Consider the following 18,897-nt stretch of genomic DNA (forward strand, 5'->3'; position numbering starts at 1 on the left):
CCCTTCCCAGGCCCTGAAATGTGAGTTTGGGCTGACTCAGCACAGACAGATTTACTGGTGAATCATCACATATGGGCTCCCTCCATAGCGCCCCAAGGTGAGAGCCTTTTGCAAATTCTCCAAGCTCTAAATGTCTCCATTTCAATTGCCACAGTCTGGCCTTGAGTATCAGATCCAACCCTACACCACTCCCAACCTCCCCATTCTAGCCCTCCTCTTCTTAAGGCACCATGGAGGCTCTGAGCTCCTTAAGGACCATTATTGAAGAGATATATTTGGCATCTGCCCAGTTTCCAGGCCAGGGTCTATGGAGAAGGCAGCTCAGACTCAAGAGCCTGCTCACTGACATCAGCATGAAGGGTGGTTATTCCCTGGGATGGTGACTGGCTGGTATCATGTACTGGGGATTAAGAACACACCAGTAGGATGACTTGAAGGTGCTCCCTCCTTAACCCTGACACAACTGGTACAAGGGCCCACTAGCAAAACTGAGTAGCTCTGTGGTCCAGGAACTCAAGGGAGCACAGTCCCAAGGCAATCCCAAGGCCAACACCAGAGAGCATTGCGAGCCTGACCAGGTTACATTCCCCCCAGTAGGTTCCTTTCTCGATGTGACCAAGACCTCTGATGTGAACAGAGAAGATGAGACCTTTGAACTTTTTATCCAAGGCAGAATTTGACTCTAAAATAAAACACATAAAATATGAATTCTCCTAGAATGGAGGGAGCAGAGGTAGGTATCACCAGGAACTAAACTGGTAGATTTGGCCTTGGACCCCTTGTTGTCCCAGACCTTTACCATAATATTATAGAATTCTCTGTTTGGCTCTTCCTGGACCAGCATATGCCTAGTTCAGCCTCCCATCACACTTAACCCCTCCAGACTCTATTGCATCTTACAGAACCAGGGGCCAACTTTACCGAAGGACTAGTCCTTGCACACCCACCTTGGATGCCCGTGTAGCTGGCACAGGGAAAGGTGAGGGCAAGGCTGAGCTTCCTCCCTGAGTGAGCCTTCTGTGCTTCCTCAATCAATTGACATGATCTGCATTCTTCCTCCCTCCCTTAGGAATGGTGTATAGAAAACTCATATCGCACAGATTTGCCGCAGGAAATTTGCTTTATAGATACTCTACTAACAATAGATCACTGCCACCAACACTGAAAGGAGGTTTGGGGTTTTTTTTGGGGGGGGTTACCCCTCAGGACAAGAAAAGTTGGGACAGATATAAATTTAGTTATGAACCTCCCTGGAACAGAGAGGAAGGAGGGTGAAACATTTGCAAAGCACCCTAAAGCTATTGGTACTGTTATTGTGAAGATCTTTTATTTATAGCAAGCTTGATGACCTGCTTCATACCTAGAATGTAAAGGACCTGGCCCTGAGCTGTTTGAAGCAAAGGTTCGCAGGATGAAAGTTCCAGCTCAAGCAAGGCTCAGGTCACTTTCTGCCATTGAAGATGCAGGAGAAGTCCACAGGGCCCAGACAGACTCAGCACAGGAAGAGTGATGGAGATACAGAACACCTCCACAGATGGTGATCACTTAAGCCAAGAGAGACAGAGGGGAAAGGTAACAAAAGTGAAGCCGTAGTCAATAAGAGAGAGAATTTAGGTAACAAAGAAATAGCTCGGGTAGGAAAACCCTCACGTGCACCCTACTTTAAAGAGAGAACAGTGGGCTAGGATGAATGGGATTGGTGGGGCCAAGACACACTTTGGATAGAATGATTCAGAGTCACAGGAGAACTGGAAAGTTGATCTCAAGGATGACTGTGGCTGGTGGAGAGTCAGAGGATGGTTGGGTTGGGGAAGGGGAGTCTTGAACGGTGGGCATGTACATCTGGGGCTGCAAATCCCCAAATAGGGAATGAAGACTTCTGTGGATGGGAATGCCTGTTACACTGTTCTGAGGACAAGATACTTTGTTTTCCTCTTTCTCTATGACATTAATTTGTTCTGCTGCTGCTTTCCTCCAGAGCTCTTTTGTGCGTGTGTGAGAGTGTGTGTGCTTCATGGTTTTCATGGATTAGCATAAAAGCCTCAGTCAATTACTAATATGTGTTTAACCCTTTTAGGTTTTATGTCTAGACACTAATATGTCTAAAAGGAGAGTGTTTCTGGGAGCTAAGGCATTCTCTGGACTTCATGCCATAGCCGTCACAGCCAGCAAGAATCAGATTGGCATGAAGGAGGAGAGAGCTTCAGGACCTGCAAGGTTGCCAATATTTCATTTAAATGCTATTTCATGTCACCCTGCCCAGAGGCTGCCACATGTCACCTAAAATCTCATCAATATCAGTAGTAACAAGGGCCCCACCCTATCTCCTGCTATCAGCCAAGACATGCCAGGCTCCAAAATCCAGCTCCTCTATGAACCCTAATAGTGTTCTTTGCCACAACATCAGTACAACAATCCCTTTGTCTCAGTCCTTTAGAGAGAACATAAAACATCTCCAACCATGTGCACATTAGGGATGGACACCTTCTGTTCAGCAAGCTGTATGCCCCTGGTCATGCCAGGCCACTGGCACCAGCTCTGCTCCCTTAATTCTGCTCCAAAGGAACAGCCATGGGGCAGACTCTGCCTTGCCCTTGCTGAATGGAAAGCAATTGGAAATCAGAAGTAAACAGCATAAACAGCCATTTGTTGATTTTTCTTCACTCTGTCTGAACTGTGTGACTGGTCCTGAAGGCAGTATCTTTTTAGCCTGGGTGTTTTTCACAAGAAGAGTAGGCTGATGTCATGTACTTGGCTGCAGTTTGTTTCTTAAAGGCTGGTTCAAGCCCTCGAATCCACAGCCATTGGTTTTGAGCCACCAGAATGGGTGTTCTTCCACAAGGGACACGCATTCCCAGAGTTCTTTGAGAAATCCCAGCAGAAAGGTCTCAAAGCCACAGCAACCTGGTTGTCTGTAGGGCAATTGATACATACTCACTTTTTTTCCTTTTGGTTAAGATATCATTGACATATTATATTATATTCGTTGCAGACATACATAATGATTCAGTATTTGTGTACATTGCACAGGATCACCACAATAAATCTAGTTAACATCCATCAGCATATATAATTCCATTTGTGTGTGTGTGTGTGTGATGAGTACTTTTAAGATTTACTCTTGGCAGCTTTCAAATATGCTGTATGGTACCATTAACTAGAGTCACCACGCTGTACATGACATCCCCAGGAGTTATTTATAACTGGAAGTTTCTACCTTTTGACTTCCTTCACCCATTTTGCACACACACACACACCCCAACCCTCTGGCAACCATCTGTCTATTTCCTTGATACATAATAGTTTGACTTGGGCAGTGGAAATTCTGACCATGAATTTAGGGAAGCTATAAGAAAAGAAATGATGCAGAAGAGGTGCAAACAGCCCCTCCTCGCTTTGAGGCAAAGTATGTTTGACTTAAGTACGTGCATGAGCAGTCCCAACACCCCCCCACCCCTGTTCCCACCTCACATGCACAGAAGTGTCTGAGAAACCCACGTCCCCTTGTTTTTCCCTCCAGTAAGTATAAATATGTCACATTCATAGTAATATTTGTTCATTCGACATAGTAGTCATTGATCACGTCCTTTGACGAGGCATGGCCTAAGCACTGAGGTTATAAACAAAGCAGTCGAACTCCCTGCCCTTATGGACCTGACATTCTGGTGGCAAGAGGTGATGAGTATATTAAAAAGCAGGACTAGGAGATAAAACATGGTGAGGGAGGACCGCTATGGTGAGGGAACTTTTGAGCAGAGTCCCACAGGGCCTGAAGAAGCGAGCCACGCAGAGTTCTGGGAGAGACCTCTGCAGATAGCAGAAAAACAAAGACCAGGAGTGTGCATGGAGGCTGAGGGGACAGTTGGGGAGCAGTGGGCTGGGGCAAGAAAGGGTGGGGAGAGTGGGAGATGACATCCTGGGGGTGGGAGGGGCTGATCCCACGTGATCTGTTAGGCCTTCCGATGGGAAGATTTTGGAGGGCTTGAAAGAGTGTTAAGATTTGGTGTGCCTTGGGATTTAAAAGGGCCTCCTGCTGCGGGGGTGTGGAGTGCAAAGATGATTGTGTACCTCCCATCACGTGGCATTGGGAACTTTGTAATATAAGTTTGTCTCGTTATTGGTGATTCGAAGTATAGAAACTTGGTTAAGGGGATGTCTGCCAGATTTCTCTGCTTTCTCTTCGTGATTAATAGGTAATCTATGGAGTGATACTTCAAGACTATATGTATGTCCTACTGGCCAACAAGATTTCACCCAATGGTTTAAGCATCCATGATGATCTTTACCTGAATTAGTTGCTGCAATTAGAATCTTCTAATTCTATCATTCATTCATTCATTCATTCATTCATATTATCCACTTGACATATTCTGTAAAGGAAACTTCTCCCTCCTTTTTCAAATATCAGTGGATTTAGATTGTCTTTTCAATCTTACTATCTTACTATCAATTTAAAAAAAAAGTATGATGCATTTGAGGGCTTTTCACCTGAGATGTAGGTGACATGGAGAAGGGCTGCAGGGAGCAATTGTCAAAGCAGGGCAATCCATGAGGAGGCAGAAATCCAACTGGGAGGTTGCTGTCTCAGCTGGTGACAGAGTCATGGGAAGTGGCCAGACTCAGACTTCTCTTGGAAAATGGGGCCACAGAGCTTGCTCAGGGGGTCGGGGGGGCAACAGAGACGGGAAGGGTAACTGCAAGGGTTGTGTCTTACGCCAAAAACTGCAGTTGTCACTTCCTAAGGGAGATGATGGAGTAGGAGTTCTTTCGTTCCTCAAATCTCAGGTTGTGAGCCCACCACTGGTTGACCAAGAGAAACACAGACTTTCCCTGGATAACTTGAGGGATGTGCAGAAGCATGAGAAGAGTCCTCACTTTTACTCAAACCCTCGGCCCCAATGCCGACCCCTCTGACCATGGCAGCCCCCACCCCTGCTCCAAGCCCGTCCCCTCTGACCATGGCAGCCCTCACCCCTGCTCCATGGGCTGGCCCTTCTAGGTCACTCACTATTTGCCATCTTTCACACCCAACATTTCCAAAGAGTTCTCCTCCACTGCATGACTCATTTTGTTCCTCTACCACAGCCTCCACATTCCCAGAACCTTGGACACTCTGAGGGGCTCCTCCCCCATCCCCTTCCCTCTCTGCCTCCTGGTGGCTCCACTCCACCAAACCTCTGTCCAGTCTGGGCCTCCCTGTCAGGCTCCCCATAGGGTCCCTGTGGCTGTCAGATACCTCTGAACCTCAGTCGTGAGCCTGGTTTGACTTATTTCCCTCATGTCCACGCACCTCATGAAAATTAAGACTTGAGCCTTATGTGGCCATAAAGACTTTTCCAGAATATTCCAAGACAGTTGAATGCACAGAAGATCTCTAGGGGGCTCTATGACCTTAATCTATAGGCAGACACTCTCCCCTCTGATACAGCTGGAAATTCTCATTGTAAATATGCTCTAAAGTTACTGTTTCCTAAATACCAGTCTATCGACAAGTGTTGGAGGGGTTGCGTGAAAATCAATCAAGCCCCAGAGCCAGAGATTATGATTTCATGTTCCAGGGTGAGGCCTGGAAATCAGTATTTAGACAATGACCAAACCCCTCAACATTTTCCTCTCCAGCCAGAACACTGCTTAAAATGTAAGAGGGACAGGGATTCTAGCCCCAGAGACATTCTCTAACTTCTCGCTTTAAGCAGAACAAATATGACAACCTCTAACCTACGGGGTGCCAGGCGGTCCGTCACACATACTGGGTGAGGACAAAGATGGAGAGGATGGAAGAAAAAAACTTGTGATCTCTGTCCTCAAGAGCTCAGAGCCTATTTGAATCAGAGGAGACTATCACAAATGAAAAACACTGAAGAGCAATTATAGAACGGATACAAATAAATGTATATTAATATTCTGCAATTAGGAATTAGGAAGAAATGTGGCTGGCAGGCAAAATAGAGGTAGAGAAAGGCTGAATTGGTGAAGGAGAAAGGAGCATTAAAGACTCCAGGCTGGGAAGAAGTTCATGTTTACATCCAAACTGTTGGCCCATCTGCTTCTTTCAACTGATATGGAACCATTCTCTGCAGAGGAGTATCAAGATTGGGGCAGAGGGCAGCCGGGAGGCTAGAATGGGAGTGGTTTGCATGTCACCCTTTTGAGCAGCAAAAACAATTCACTGTATATATTGGTAGTAAGCTGGGAATGCCTGAAGTGGAGGAAAGCAAGCTCATGGCCTGGAAGGCAGGCAGGCCGAAGGTGGAGCTAAGGAAAAAGATTTCTCTGTTGTCTCACCTGCTCCAGCTGGAGGCTGTGTTCCTTTTGCTATGGTGCATTTCCTCACCCTGACTTACCCAAGCCGCATCCCCTGGCCATAAGAAGCCCACGCCTCCCACTTTTTCCAAGAGGAAGGCATTTTTCCCAGGCTACAGTGGAGAACCTCTGTGTTTACAGTGGAGAGAGGTCTGTGACTATCAGGACTGGGGGCCTCCTCTCCAAGGTGCCCCACCAATGGCCCATCTCTGCCCGAGAAGGCCCCACAGACTCCCACCCTGAGGGTGGAACGGGTTCCCTGTAACCCAGGATTTCCCAGACTTGCCTGCTTGTCAGAATCATCTGGGACACTTGTTAAAAATACAGATTTCTGGGCCACAAACTACAACATTTGAATCAGAATCTCCAGAAGAGAGGCTTTATAAAAAAAAAACATTTCTTTGGACAGCAGGGTAAATCTGGGAAACCTCACTGAGCCTTGAAACCTCTGTTTCCCCTGGGTGACCAGCTGCTGCCTGGGCTGAGAATAGCATTCTTGGTGGGGGGGGATGGTAATGTGTTTTTCTGTCTAAAGACCAATAGTGATAACAGTAATTACTAACCTTTATCAACTGTGTGCCAGGCTCTATACTAGGGGATTTTTTAAAGAGTGGGAATTATATTTTTTCCAGTTTTATTGAGAAATAATTGGCCACACATCATTGTATAAACTTAAGGCATGTAGCATGATGGTTTGATTTACATTTATTATGAAATGATTGCCACAATAGGTTTAGTTAAAATCCATTGTCTTAAATAGATACAAAAAAAGAAAAGGAAAAAAATCCTTCCTTTTGATGAGAACTCTTAGAATCTACTCTGTTAATATCATAAAGCAGAGTTAACCATAGTCATCATAGTGTACATTACATCATCATGACCTATTTCTCTTATAACTCCAAGTTCATACCTTTGACCCTCTCATCCAATTCTCGCTCCTCCCACCCCCTTCCTCTGGCAACCACAAATCTGATCTCTTTCTCCACGAGTTCAGTTTTTGTTTTTAGATTCTACATATAAGTGAAATCTTACGGTATTTGTCTTTCTCTGTCTGACTTATTTATTTTAGCATAATGTCCTCAAGGTCCATTTATGTTGTCATAAATGGTAGGATTTCCTCATTTTTTACGGACGAATAATATTCCAGGGTGTGTGTGTGTGTGTGTGTGTGTGTGTGTGTGTGTGTGTTATATATACCACAAGTTCTTTGTCCATTCATCCTTTTATAGACACTTGGGTTGGCTCTTATAAATAATGCTGCAAAGAACATGGGGAGAGCAGATATCTTTTTGAGTTAGGGTTTTCATTTCCTTTGGATATATTCCCAGAATTGGAATCACTGGATCATATGGTAGTTGATTTTTAACTTTTTGAGGAACCTCTATGCTGTTTTCCATAGTGGCTGCACCAATTTACAATCCCACCAACAGCACACCGGGGTTCTCCTTTCCCCAACGCTTGTTATCTCTTGTCTTTTTGCTGATGGCCATTCTGATGGGGTAAGGTGATACCTTACTGCGGTTTTAATTTGCATTTCCCTAATGACTAGTGATATTGAGCACCATTTCAAGTACTTGATGACTGTTCATATATCTTCTTTAGAAAAATGTCCATTCAGGTCCTGTACCAAATTTTTTTTAAACACTATACTTTTAAAGATTGATTGATTGATTGATTGATTTGAGAGAGAGAGAACACACCCAAGTGGGGGGAGAGAGAGGGATAAGCAGACTCCACATTGAGTGTGGAGCCCAATGCAGGGCAGAATCTCAGAACCTAAGCTGAAATCAAGAGTTAGATACCCAAACGACTGAGCCACCCAGGCGCCCCTGTGCCAGATTTTTGAATTGGATTATTTGGGGTTTTGGTTTTTGGTTATTGTTTTGTTTTGTTTTTGCTGTTGAGTTGTCTGACTACTTTCTATATTTGGATATCAATCTGTTATTAGATATATGGCTTGCAAGTATCTTTTCCTGTTCCATAAGTTGTCTTTTCACTTTGCTGATGATTTCTTTTGCTGACTGCAAGCTTTTTAATTTGATGTAATCCCACTTGTTTATACTTTATTTTGTTGCTGGGTGGGCTGCTTTTTTTTTTTTTTTTTTGGTCTCACATAATCTTCCCAATAACCTAGTCAAGTGTTTGCTACTGTTATCTTTGTTTCCTCAGAGGCAAACAGAAGGGAAGTTAAGGGACTTGCCCAAGTGCAGCTAACATCTAGCAACCGGCAGAACTAGGTTGAAACTCAGGCTTCTGACTTCTGAGCTCCATCTATTCACCACTGCATGTTACTGGTCCTGGGACCTTGCATTAACTAGCTCCACACTCTAATCGTGAGCTTACCAGTCCAATCCACACCACCACCACTACCCCCAATGAAAGGGGAAAAGAAAGAGTTGTAATTTATCTTAGAATTTCTCGTGGGTGTATGAGTGAGAAGTGATGTTAAGGAAAGCACAGAAAAAAGGACACTAATCTACCCCATGCTGGTCCTCAGGTACTGGAACTCCTTAAGCAACCTGGTGGCATCCTTGCTGAATTCTGTGCGCTCCATTGCCTCCCTGCTGCTGCTCCTCTTCCTCTTCATCATCATCTTCTCCCTCCTGGGGATGCAGCTCTTTGGAGGAAAGTTCAACTTTGATGAAATGCAGACCCGGAGGAGCACATTTGATAACTTTCCCCAGTCCCTTCTCACCGTGTTTCAGGTATGGACTCTTCTCTGCTGGGATAACGAGTGGGAGGGTTGTTAAGTGGTGGGGTTGGGTTGTGGGGGAGAAAAAGTGGTGGGAACTTTCACCTTATACTGGGCAACAAAAGCCAGCCTAGATCAGCCATGGAAGGTCCATGCCCAGGAGAGTCTTGAGTTCTTTCTGTAGTTCCCCCTACCCTCAGTCCCCCATGGAATCCCACTGTTGGATGGACTACTGGGGGGAAAAATATAATTGAGTAGTTTAAAAACTCTTGTTTAAACATGGAACCCTTTATTCAAATAAATTCTACATGAACACCCAAAATACAAACAGAGGAAAGGAGACTGCACTTGTTGGGGGAGGGGAAGGTGATGAAGCTCTGTCTTTTTACACACCATGCTTGTCACCAGGAAAAAAATGTAACTAGCCCATCAAATTTGTCATTCCATAGATATATTGGTGTCGGGTAAAGCTAAAGTAGCACTTTTTGAAGTTTCAAAGTAGATTGATTTAAAGAAAAATGTGTGGATGTGGCCCAAATCTTAAAGATGGCACCCAAATGAGTAACGCTGGGGAAAGCTGGAACAGTACAGTACTCTCTCAGTGAAAACATTCACGTTTGTGAAAGGGCCCGTAGGAATGGCTAATAGTGGCCGTCTTGTGCAGTCGAGTGTAAGAAGATACTTTGACCAGAAAGCCTTTCCACTCACTTCTCAAATAATATCATGCCAGAGCCCATGCACTTTGTCTGAGGGTGGACTCAAAGTTGCCCAGGTGCTTAGCTCGGAGCGCCTGGGAGGAGAACTGGGGGCCAAGAGGAGGGAAAGAGGTGGAAAAGAGATTTTAGACAATTTTGTTAACATAGTGGGGCAGGGTAGGGGAGTTTTGGGGTTTGCTGTTGGTCTAACGCTGTGTCCCTTATTGGTGGGAATGTGTCATTCAGATCCTGACCGGGGAGGACTGGAATTCGGTGATGTATGATGGGATCATGGCTTATGGCGGCCCCTCTTTTCCAGGGATGTTAGTCTGTATTTACTTCATCATCCTCTTCATCTGTGGAAACTGTATCCTTTGCTCCTGCCTCCCCGCCCCTGCTGCCCCACCCTCCCTCAGCCTGCAGCACGATGCCAAATACAGGTGCCGAGCAGGTCCTGACTCGGGGCTGAAAAGTGTGGCTGCCCGCCCACAGGGCCCCCAGGCAAGCAGGGGAAAGGTGTGCTCTGAGGAGAAAATGTGTCCCTTTCCAGAACCACCTTAGCCGTGGAGGAGGGTCTTGGTGGAAGCCTGGAGCTTTGGCATAGGTGGGGATGTAAGTTCATCTTCCCAAACCAGTTTGGGCTGTAGTGTTGCCCGACTCCAGGAGGCATGTTCTCATTATAGTCTGGGTGAACAATGCCCCCTGGTGTTGTGTACGGACAGCTACTCACATAGATTCCAGGGTGAACACACTTGGCCTATGGCTGCTGGAAGTAAGAAGTGCCGTCCAGGGGACCTGAGCCATCATCCTTGAAATGACCTTCATCTCTCCTCCCTGTTTTCTGCTCAGTGTCACTCCCTCTGAAGCTGCTCTCCAGGACTATCTTCCAGGCGGAGCCGGACAGGCTTCACCAGGCAGACCTGACAAGTGCTTCCAGATCCAGGCCATGGGCGGGTTTCTGGGGTCTCAAGCCACAGGCGATCTAACCCCATGAGGGTTGTGTGCAGAGGAGATGGTAAAGTAGAGGCAGCTCTGGCCCAAGATTCGGGTTTAAATTAGGGCTTAATGTAGTGTTAAAAGCTTGGGCATTGCTGCCAGCAGACCGGCCTCACCTTTTACCAGCTGGGTGACCTCAGCAAACTAAAGGCTCTCTACCTCAGTGTCTGTAAAATGGGTGATGAAATGGGACCTGGGACCTGTTACTGCTTAACAGGTCCCAGTGAGGTTTAATGGGACGATGATTGTGAAGCCCGTGCTGCCGTGGCAGGGGGCCGGGGGCGGGTGTACGCTGGCACCGTTTGGCAAGCCCTTCACCCCTGCAGGTTGTGGCTTCCTGGTATGGGAAATGGTGTGGCTGTCTGGGGGCCTGGGGGTGGAGGTTAGACTTAATGAACACTAAGGGCCCATGCAACTACGCTTTTTTGATTCTGCTTCTCCAACCCACAGTGTTTCTGTTCTAGGTGGGGGTGGGGAGTGGGGCGGCGAGAAGAAAGGGGCCAATAACCACGTCATTTTGGAGTTCCCAGGATTCAGCTGGCTCAGGCTGGACGCTCCAAGGGTCTTTGTATGCACAGGCTCACATGAAGGTTGGCAGAGAGATCAGGGCACCTCCTCAGTGCCTGGTTTTCATGAACCGCTCCTAAGAGCATTCTGCATTCTGCTAGAGACAATGCTGTTTGTAATGTCAATTACAGCCAGTCACCTCAGTAGGGAAACCAATGAGGAAACCTGGCAATTAAAGAGCAAGGCAGACTCACTACCTAACTGGCTGCCCATTCCAGCCTGCAAGCTAGCCTGCTCTCCACTCCTTAGAAATCTCCTGATTGCTAGGAGGGTAATGGGGAGGGAGAGGGGTGGAGGAGGGATGCCACTGGGCTGGGTACCCTCGGGGTGAGTCACCACTGAGCTCACTCTGTGGAGCACTCAATCACTGCATGTCCTGCACCCTCCCTGCCTCCTGAGCCCATCAGAAACCCCAAGGCCAAGGGTCATTTTCTTTAAGAATGGACACAAACAGATATCCTACTGAATGTGTTCTTGGCCATTGCTGTGGACAACCTGGCGGATGCTGAGAGCCTCACGTCTGCCCAAAAGGAGGAGGAAGAAGAGAAGGAGAGAAAGAAGCTGGCCAGGTAACCCTCTAAGCTTACCCAGCCCTGGGGCCCCAGGGTCCCAGTTCTGAAATGCCACTCCCATTAGTGGTAGCGAGAGGCTTGGATGCTGGCCTCTGTTGGCCAAACCTCCTAGAGGACGCCGGGTATGGGGCTGCCTACAGAAAGTTGGGCCCCTCTGCTAATACCTAGGCATGGCTCATGAGTTACAGTCTCTGTGGAGGTGCCGGAGTTCCTCACCTGTCTAAGAAGCTGGAGGGTGCTCTTGAGAAGGGAGGTCATGAGAGGTGGTGGGAGTGAAGGGCGTGGAGAGGAGGAAAGCAGCCACTCGGAGGGGAAATGCTGTTCCAGCTGAGTGACTCCTTTTCACTGTTTGATAACTCATCTCCGGTGTTCAGAAAGCAAGATAAGACCCTGCATTGTCTTCTGTCATTATCTAAATGGGACTTCATCAGCCACACATCTGCTGGATACTGAGCAGAGTTTTCCAGAAACCAATCCTGAATCAGATCCAGAAACTTCCTCTGATTCAGACAAGGACTTGTAGCAGCTAAGAAGCTGAAAGAGGCCAACCGAGTACCAGACAGAGCAAGGTGTGGCCAGGCCAAGCATTGCGGGCCCTGCCCAGTGGCGTCTGGGATTGAGTGGCATGTGCCATATGCCCCAGGTGAAGGAAGATGGATGTAAGCCCAGGGAATCTGCTCCCACCAGTCCCCAGCAGACCACTGGGTAGTTTGTTTCTTCATGTTTCCTATCATTCAGTAAACATTTAATTTTTCCTCCTGCTGACCGGCCAGGACTGCCAGCCCAGAGAAGAAACAAGAGGTGGTGGAGAAGCCAGCAGTGGAGGAGACCAAGGAGGAGAAAATTGAACTGAAATCTATTACTGCTGATGGAGAGTCCCCACCCACCACCAAGGTAAGAAGCCATCTCCTTCCAGGATCTGGGAGGCCCATTGCTGGGGGAAGGAGGACACGGTCCCAGGCCAGGCACCCATGGAAAGGAGGGAGGAAAGAAGGAAAGGGAGTCAGTGAAAGAAAACCCATGTGGATGGCACAGGAGGGCTAGCAATGCAAAGAGAAGGCCGGCTTGGTGAATCCTAGCCTTCTGTTGATGTCTTTAAGGATATACGCAAGATAACAAGGACCTATTTTTGAGTCAACAGCTCAGCCATTGACTGTGATGCAATTTCAAGGTCTCTCTCAGCCTCTCTAACTGGGGAATGTATCTAACTGGATTCTTCCTCCTTCTCTTATTTGGCTGCTTAGATCAACATGGATGACCTCCAGCCCAATGAAAATGAGGATAAGAGTCCCTACCCCAACCCAGAAAATACAGGTACCAATCCCACTGCCTAACCCTGAGGTTGGGAGGTTGGGGGTAGAGATCTAGATTCTAAAGCCATATGGAAGTAGCCATGTATTAGGGATGGGTGGTTCCAGGTTCCATCTCCAGGTACCTTGCACCACGAAATGTCTTCTGTCTCTGTAGTTAGGCATTACCAACTATCATCCAGAGGAGAACTTTGCTCCTGGCTTCCTCATAATAACAACATAACATTAAATAAATTGTGTTTGAGCAGTCTTTTATGTCCTTTGGAAGGTGGATTCTATAGACATTTAAGATTTTATTATATCCTATGCCGTAAAATCATTAACTTATATAATTTGCAAGTTGCAGCATTATGCTTACTTAATAATAATAGTAAATCCTGACTCCGTCTTGTCCTTACTGGGAGTGGGGGTGGGGGGCAGTGCTGAGTACAAGGACAGTACCACCACACATGTCCCCGCTTGTTGCTTCGTAAAATGCTTTCATTTGTTATAAAAAGAATTCTTCACAACTCAGCCTTCTCATCTTCTGATACCTAAGTTGGAAGGCAGTCTCCTCTGAGAGGGCTTACTATCAGAGGTCCTCAGGCCACCCTCCATCTGTCCTCCTTCTCTGCAAGGACTCGGGCAGCCATCTTTGTTTCCCTTGGGAAGCAGGCTTGCTGGGATCATTTCCCCCTCACTTACCTCCTGCCTCCTGGGAAGGAGGATTTGGTTTGCTGGGAATTGGACCACAGGAAGAGCAGGAAGGGTGTCCGAAGCCTGAAAGCTCTACTGGGTGGAAATTCTTACAGGATTTCAAGGACTAGACATGTTGGCCAAAGTCAATGGGGAATCCTGTCTTGATCCTGAATCATCAAATTAACTCTGAAATGACATTTTGGAGATAAGCCAGGGGGAAATTGAATAGGGACTGGAAACTAATGATTTGAGGTAGTTTTTGTTTATTTTATTACTGTAGTGGTGTTATTGTAGTTCTAGCCTATACATGTAGATGTGTATATGGATAAACTCTAAAATATTTAGAAGTTGCTTAAAAATATACTCCAGCAGCTCCTGTTGAAGCTGGGTATGGAGGCTCACTGCACAAGTCTCTCGACTTGTGTGTGTATTTTCCAAGTTTAGAAAGAAAGATGGTAATGAAAGGAATCCCCCTGGGCCTCAGGCAGTGCTAGCCCTAGCTGGCCAGGTGCCCCTGCACACAGCACAGGGGGACAGCACAGATTTGAGGGCACTCTCCCATGTGTGCCCAGCTGTAGGCAGCCCAGGCCTGCTCCTTCTCCCTGGCGGTGGGGCAGCTACACCTACGACCATAGTCTCCAGTTCCATCATTCTAAATATACTGGTGCCCTTTCTCTTCTTTGTTGCCCTTTGAAAGAAAGGGAAGCAGGTCAGGGGAAAAAAATAATGGCATTGTCACCATATTAGCCACCACAGAAAAAGTGCCTTTGTTGACCCAGCTTTGAGGGTTCTTGGAATGGTTTTGCTTTTAGACTGAAAAGCTCTTCCCACATTCTGCTGATTTGTCAGGATCCTGTAGGTTTTTTGAGTGTCCTTTCCCCTGTCATGTGACCACCCTTCTCCGGCCTCCGGCCTCCAGCCTACCCAGCCCCTCCCAGGTTTCTCTTGGTCCCAGGCATCTCGCACACCTGTGTTGAGACCTCTGGTTCATAGGTAGTTGAGGTTGTCGTGCCTCAGGCCACCACCACACTCAGGCCTTGAAGACCAGCCCCAACAGCTCCCCATTCGTTCACTGCCTCTGCTTTTCATTTTTTCACCCAAGGGTAGTGTCCTCTTAAAGCTGGTGGTTCCCCATATTCTCCCTTCCTCCAAGGGACCAGTCTCTGCTTCCTGGCTCCTCCTTCCCCTGCCTCTGCAGGGCACCTCCTGGACCCTAATACCAGATGCAGCAGAAGTCACCAAGGATCCCTCCAAGGATCACTTGGCCTGCTGTCTCTGTTCTGGTCAATCTCTCATTCCCAGCTGCTCCTCTCTCTTCTAAACCAGAAAAGGCAAAGAACCTGATCTGCCATTGTCCTCCCAACCCTGCCCCTTCTGCTTTGTTGCCTCTGGGCATCCGGCCTCTCCTGTCCCCATTTCACGCAGATGCCCTTTGGGAGGCAGTGCTTGTGGACATCGCACCTGCCCCACGTACAGCCAGACTACCGGGGTGGGGTGGTACAGGGCCAGAGAATACTTTCACGACTCCTCCTGCCCCCACATCTCCCTCCGGCTTCCTCCTCTCCCTGCCTCCCATGCCCGTGCCCTCCCCCTCCCCCGCCCCGGCCAGGTTACTGTTCTTGCTTGTCCAGGTTGCACCCAAAGGTGAGTGCGGACGTGACTGAGTGGGCATGAACTCCAACCTGCACTCCCCTAACCAGGACCCTTGCCCTCAAAGAAACACCCCATGGAGGGGCCTGTTTCTGATTTGCACAACGTACCAACCGGCCAGCAGTGGCGTGTCAGTCCTTCCCTCCTTGCGGAATCTCCAAAGCTCAACAGTTGGTTTGAGCCTCCCTGCTTAGCATACATCAAATTTTAGAAATATCTGCTCACCTAGGAAGGGTGCCAAGACTGTGCTTTTATTTAATCGAGTCATTTATTTGAGGAAACATACAGATGTGTGTTTGCAGACTAAAAATTAATAAAGACACTTGAAAAAGAAAAGTGAATGACACCAGAGAATGCACAGGGATTCTCTGTTCTTCCCAATGCTTTGGGAAGGCTCCAACTGCTTCAGGGGGTTTGAATAAGAGCAGAACCGTGAGGTGGGCAGTGGGGGGAGAGACAGCCAGCCTTCATGGACAAGAGTGGGCTGGGCTGGGCTTGGTTTTGGGGGAAGGGGAGAGACCATACTATTGTTATAGACAGGGAGCTGGAAGAAACCATGGATGTATTCATTCACTTAATAACTACTGAGACACCTACTGTGGGCCAGGCACTGTGACAAGTCCCAGGAATACACCTGTGGGCAAGACAGGGAAGGTCACTGCTCTCCTGGAGCTTACAGTGGGGAGACAGTGTCTTCTGGGGAGACAGATAGTGAGCAAGAAAGGAGGCCAACAAAAGGTCGTGAGGTAGCAGTGAGCAGCCAGGAGATAACGAAGCCAAGGGCTATGTGAACGAATTCCTCAGTGGCATGGCGCTCCTTTGGCTGTGTGGTCAGAGAAGGCCTCCTGAAGGAGACAACATTCCGGCTGAAACCTGGATGAGGCAGAGGACCTAGATGTATGGAAATTCAGAAGAAAGCGCTTTCTAGGTGGAGGGCTCGCAAATGCAGAATCTCTTGGGCAGAATGGTCTGTGGAGGAATCCAAAGAGACCACCGTGCATGGAGCAAAGAGAACGAAGGGGAATGATTGTGGGTGAGACAGGCAGGAGCCAGTAGGGCAGGGTCTCCGAGGCCACCTGAGAGGTTCCCATCTTAGTTGATGCCGTGGAGACTCACCCGAGGTTCTCAGGCAGAGGAAGATAAGATCTCATGTCTGAATTATCTTTAGCAGACTGTGCGGCATGAAAACAGGGCAGTAGATGGCCAAGAGTAAAATGGAAAGCAGTGAGGACATTAGTAGCGGTCCCGTGAGAGGCAGTGGCCACTTGGGCCAAAACAGTGGTGCTGTAGATACAGAGAACAGGCAGAACTTGGGGTGCATTTGGCAGGACTTACTAGCAGCCTAGAAGTCAGCGAGGGAAAATATGTAATGGGGGGAGATAAGGTTTTGGAGCTGAGCCAGCAGAGAACAGGCCCAGTGCAGCAACAGGTGCAACCTCAGGCTTCCGTCTCCGGACGCCACTCACAGAGCTCGCTTCCGGGGGCGTGGCCTTGCCAGTCATGCCAGGGAACTCTGGCCCGCTCAACACTGTAGGTCCCTCCAGGGCAAGAACCACAGCTTTGTGTTCCGTACGCTGTAGGCGCTAGGTGTTAGTAATATTTTTATCTGAATTGGCTGTGAGCAAAATCACAGGGATGAAAATGAGTATCAAATGAGGCGGGGGGCGGGGGTGGCAAGGATCACTGAGGACCAAAAGTGAGGCGTCCAACTACATAGGGGGTTTTACTTTTAAACACGGGCACCTGCCATCATGAAAGCCACAGCAACTCCACAGTGCACTTCTCCACGCCTCCGAGAATGGATCCCTAAGGGAGTCCACCGGCATCCAGAGCTGGAGTGTAGGTGGTTCGGTTCCCAACCCCCAAAACAGAAATTGACCTGACTTTTCCTACTCTGCCAACTCCGTCCTTGTACATAATACATGCAAAGCATCACAGCTGTCAGATTTCTGGCCCTTTACAAATTTGGGTTTGTCCTTTAGACGTGGTTTCCTCCTAAACACTATGCCTGGAATTCAGCTGGTATGTGTCTGAACCGACTGGCTTGCTTCTCCCTAGCAATAAGAATCAGGGCCGAGCTTCATAATCAGCAGGGCAGGCTACTGCAGATGAAAGCAAACCTTTTCACCAGGAACTCGGAAATCCACAAAGCTAGTAAATATGTTTCTTTAAACACGAATGATTAAAGCAAACATTAAATTACCTGTTACCAAATTATCATGAATAAGAAAGTATTGTTATCATGAATAAGAAAGTTTTCATGAATAAGAAAGTTGTTAATTTAGAGCACAACTGAAAAGAATACAAATAGTTGGGCAAGAATTGAAGAGACTTCTCAGTGAAATTTCATTTGTAAATATTGCAATTTAGGCCAACTCCAGTTTTATTTATTTTGCTTTACTGGGAGAGTCCGCATTTCTTTTACCTACCAAGGTGTGGCTGGAAATCTTCAACCCTTGGCCCAATACAATTTTTCATCTCACATCTCTCTTCTGCTAAAAATATTAACTGCTTTGCTGGTCAACTCTAATTACTCAGGGGGGTGCTGATTTATGCCTATATTCTGCTGGTCCTCCAAAAAAGCCTTGGGCCCCTAAATGCTTCTTGCTTGAGAAAAACCACGCTCTGTGCCAGGTATCTTTTCTTCTCTGTATCACCTGGCTTCATTTTAACCAGAAGAGGAGAGAGCATGAGGAGATTTGGCTGGTCTGTAAGATAAATTTCTGTAACTATCTTTCCAACAACTGAGTCTCCTTCTTTTGCAAAGTCCTCTTCCTTTTAAAGCAAATGTTGGTGTGAACGTGTAATCATCATCAAAAGCCAAGGGCAGCTACATGCTGGACAAGTGTCTCTCTCCATAGTGTCTCTCTCAGCACATAAAGATATACATGTAAAATCAGGCATGCTGGCTATTGGGTCCTAAGTGCGAGTGCATGCAGGAGGCCAACAGGGTCCCAGAATCGCAGGCAGGTTATTCTGGAGAACCCAGGTACTCAGGAGAGCCAGGTGAATGATGCTGTCTGACATGGCAGTCCTTCTAGCTCTGCAGATTGGGAGATGAGGGCAGTCCAAATAAGGAGACAGCATGAGGAAAGGAAAGGCGAAAGCACATGATGAGTATATTCATTTCCTGGAGCTCTCATAACAAATAACCATGAACTTGAGGGCTTCAAACAGCAAACATTTATTTTCTCACTGTTCTGGAGCTTACAAGTCTGAAATCAGATGTTGACATAACCATCCTCCCTCTAAAACCTCCGGGGAGAATGCTCTCTCGCCTCTTCTGCGTCTCTACTGGTGGTCAGCTGTCCTTGGCCCTCCCTGCCTGTCAGCCTCACCACTCCTGTCTCTGCCTCTTTCTCCACGCGTATGTCTCTGTGTCTCCTTATAAGGACAGCAGTCCTTGGGTTTAGGGCTCACCCCACTCCAGTATT

At 47.5% G+C, this 18,897-nt stretch overlaps 1 protein-coding gene across 1 annotated transcript in view; it reads left to right on the forward strand.

Moving 5' to 3' along the window:
• CACNA1C (calcium voltage-gated channel subunit alpha1 C) overlaps window positions 1-18,897 on the forward strand; it is a gene marked incomplete at its 5' end in the record, with an annotated part of 716,579 nt that overhangs the window by 589,541 nt on the left and 108,141 nt on the right. The window contains 5 exons of the mRNA XM_080812080.1: window positions 8,801-9,008; window positions 9,937-10,057; window positions 11,708-11,822; window positions 12,599-12,719; window positions 13,070-13,139. Coding sequence (XP_080668206.1) covers window positions 8,801-9,008; window positions 9,937-10,057; window positions 11,708-11,822; window positions 12,599-12,719; window positions 13,070-13,139 — 635 coding nt within the window. The remainder of the gene's footprint in view (window positions 1-8,800; window positions 9,009-9,936; window positions 10,058-11,707; window positions 11,823-12,598; window positions 12,720-13,069; window positions 13,140-18,897) is intronic.

The sequence above is a fragment of the Martes martes genome, assembly GCF_963455335.1.
Source record: "Martes martes genome assembly, chromosome: 8".
NCBI classification, from domain to species: domain Eukaryota; kingdom Metazoa; phylum Chordata; class Mammalia; order Carnivora; family Mustelidae; genus Martes; species Martes martes.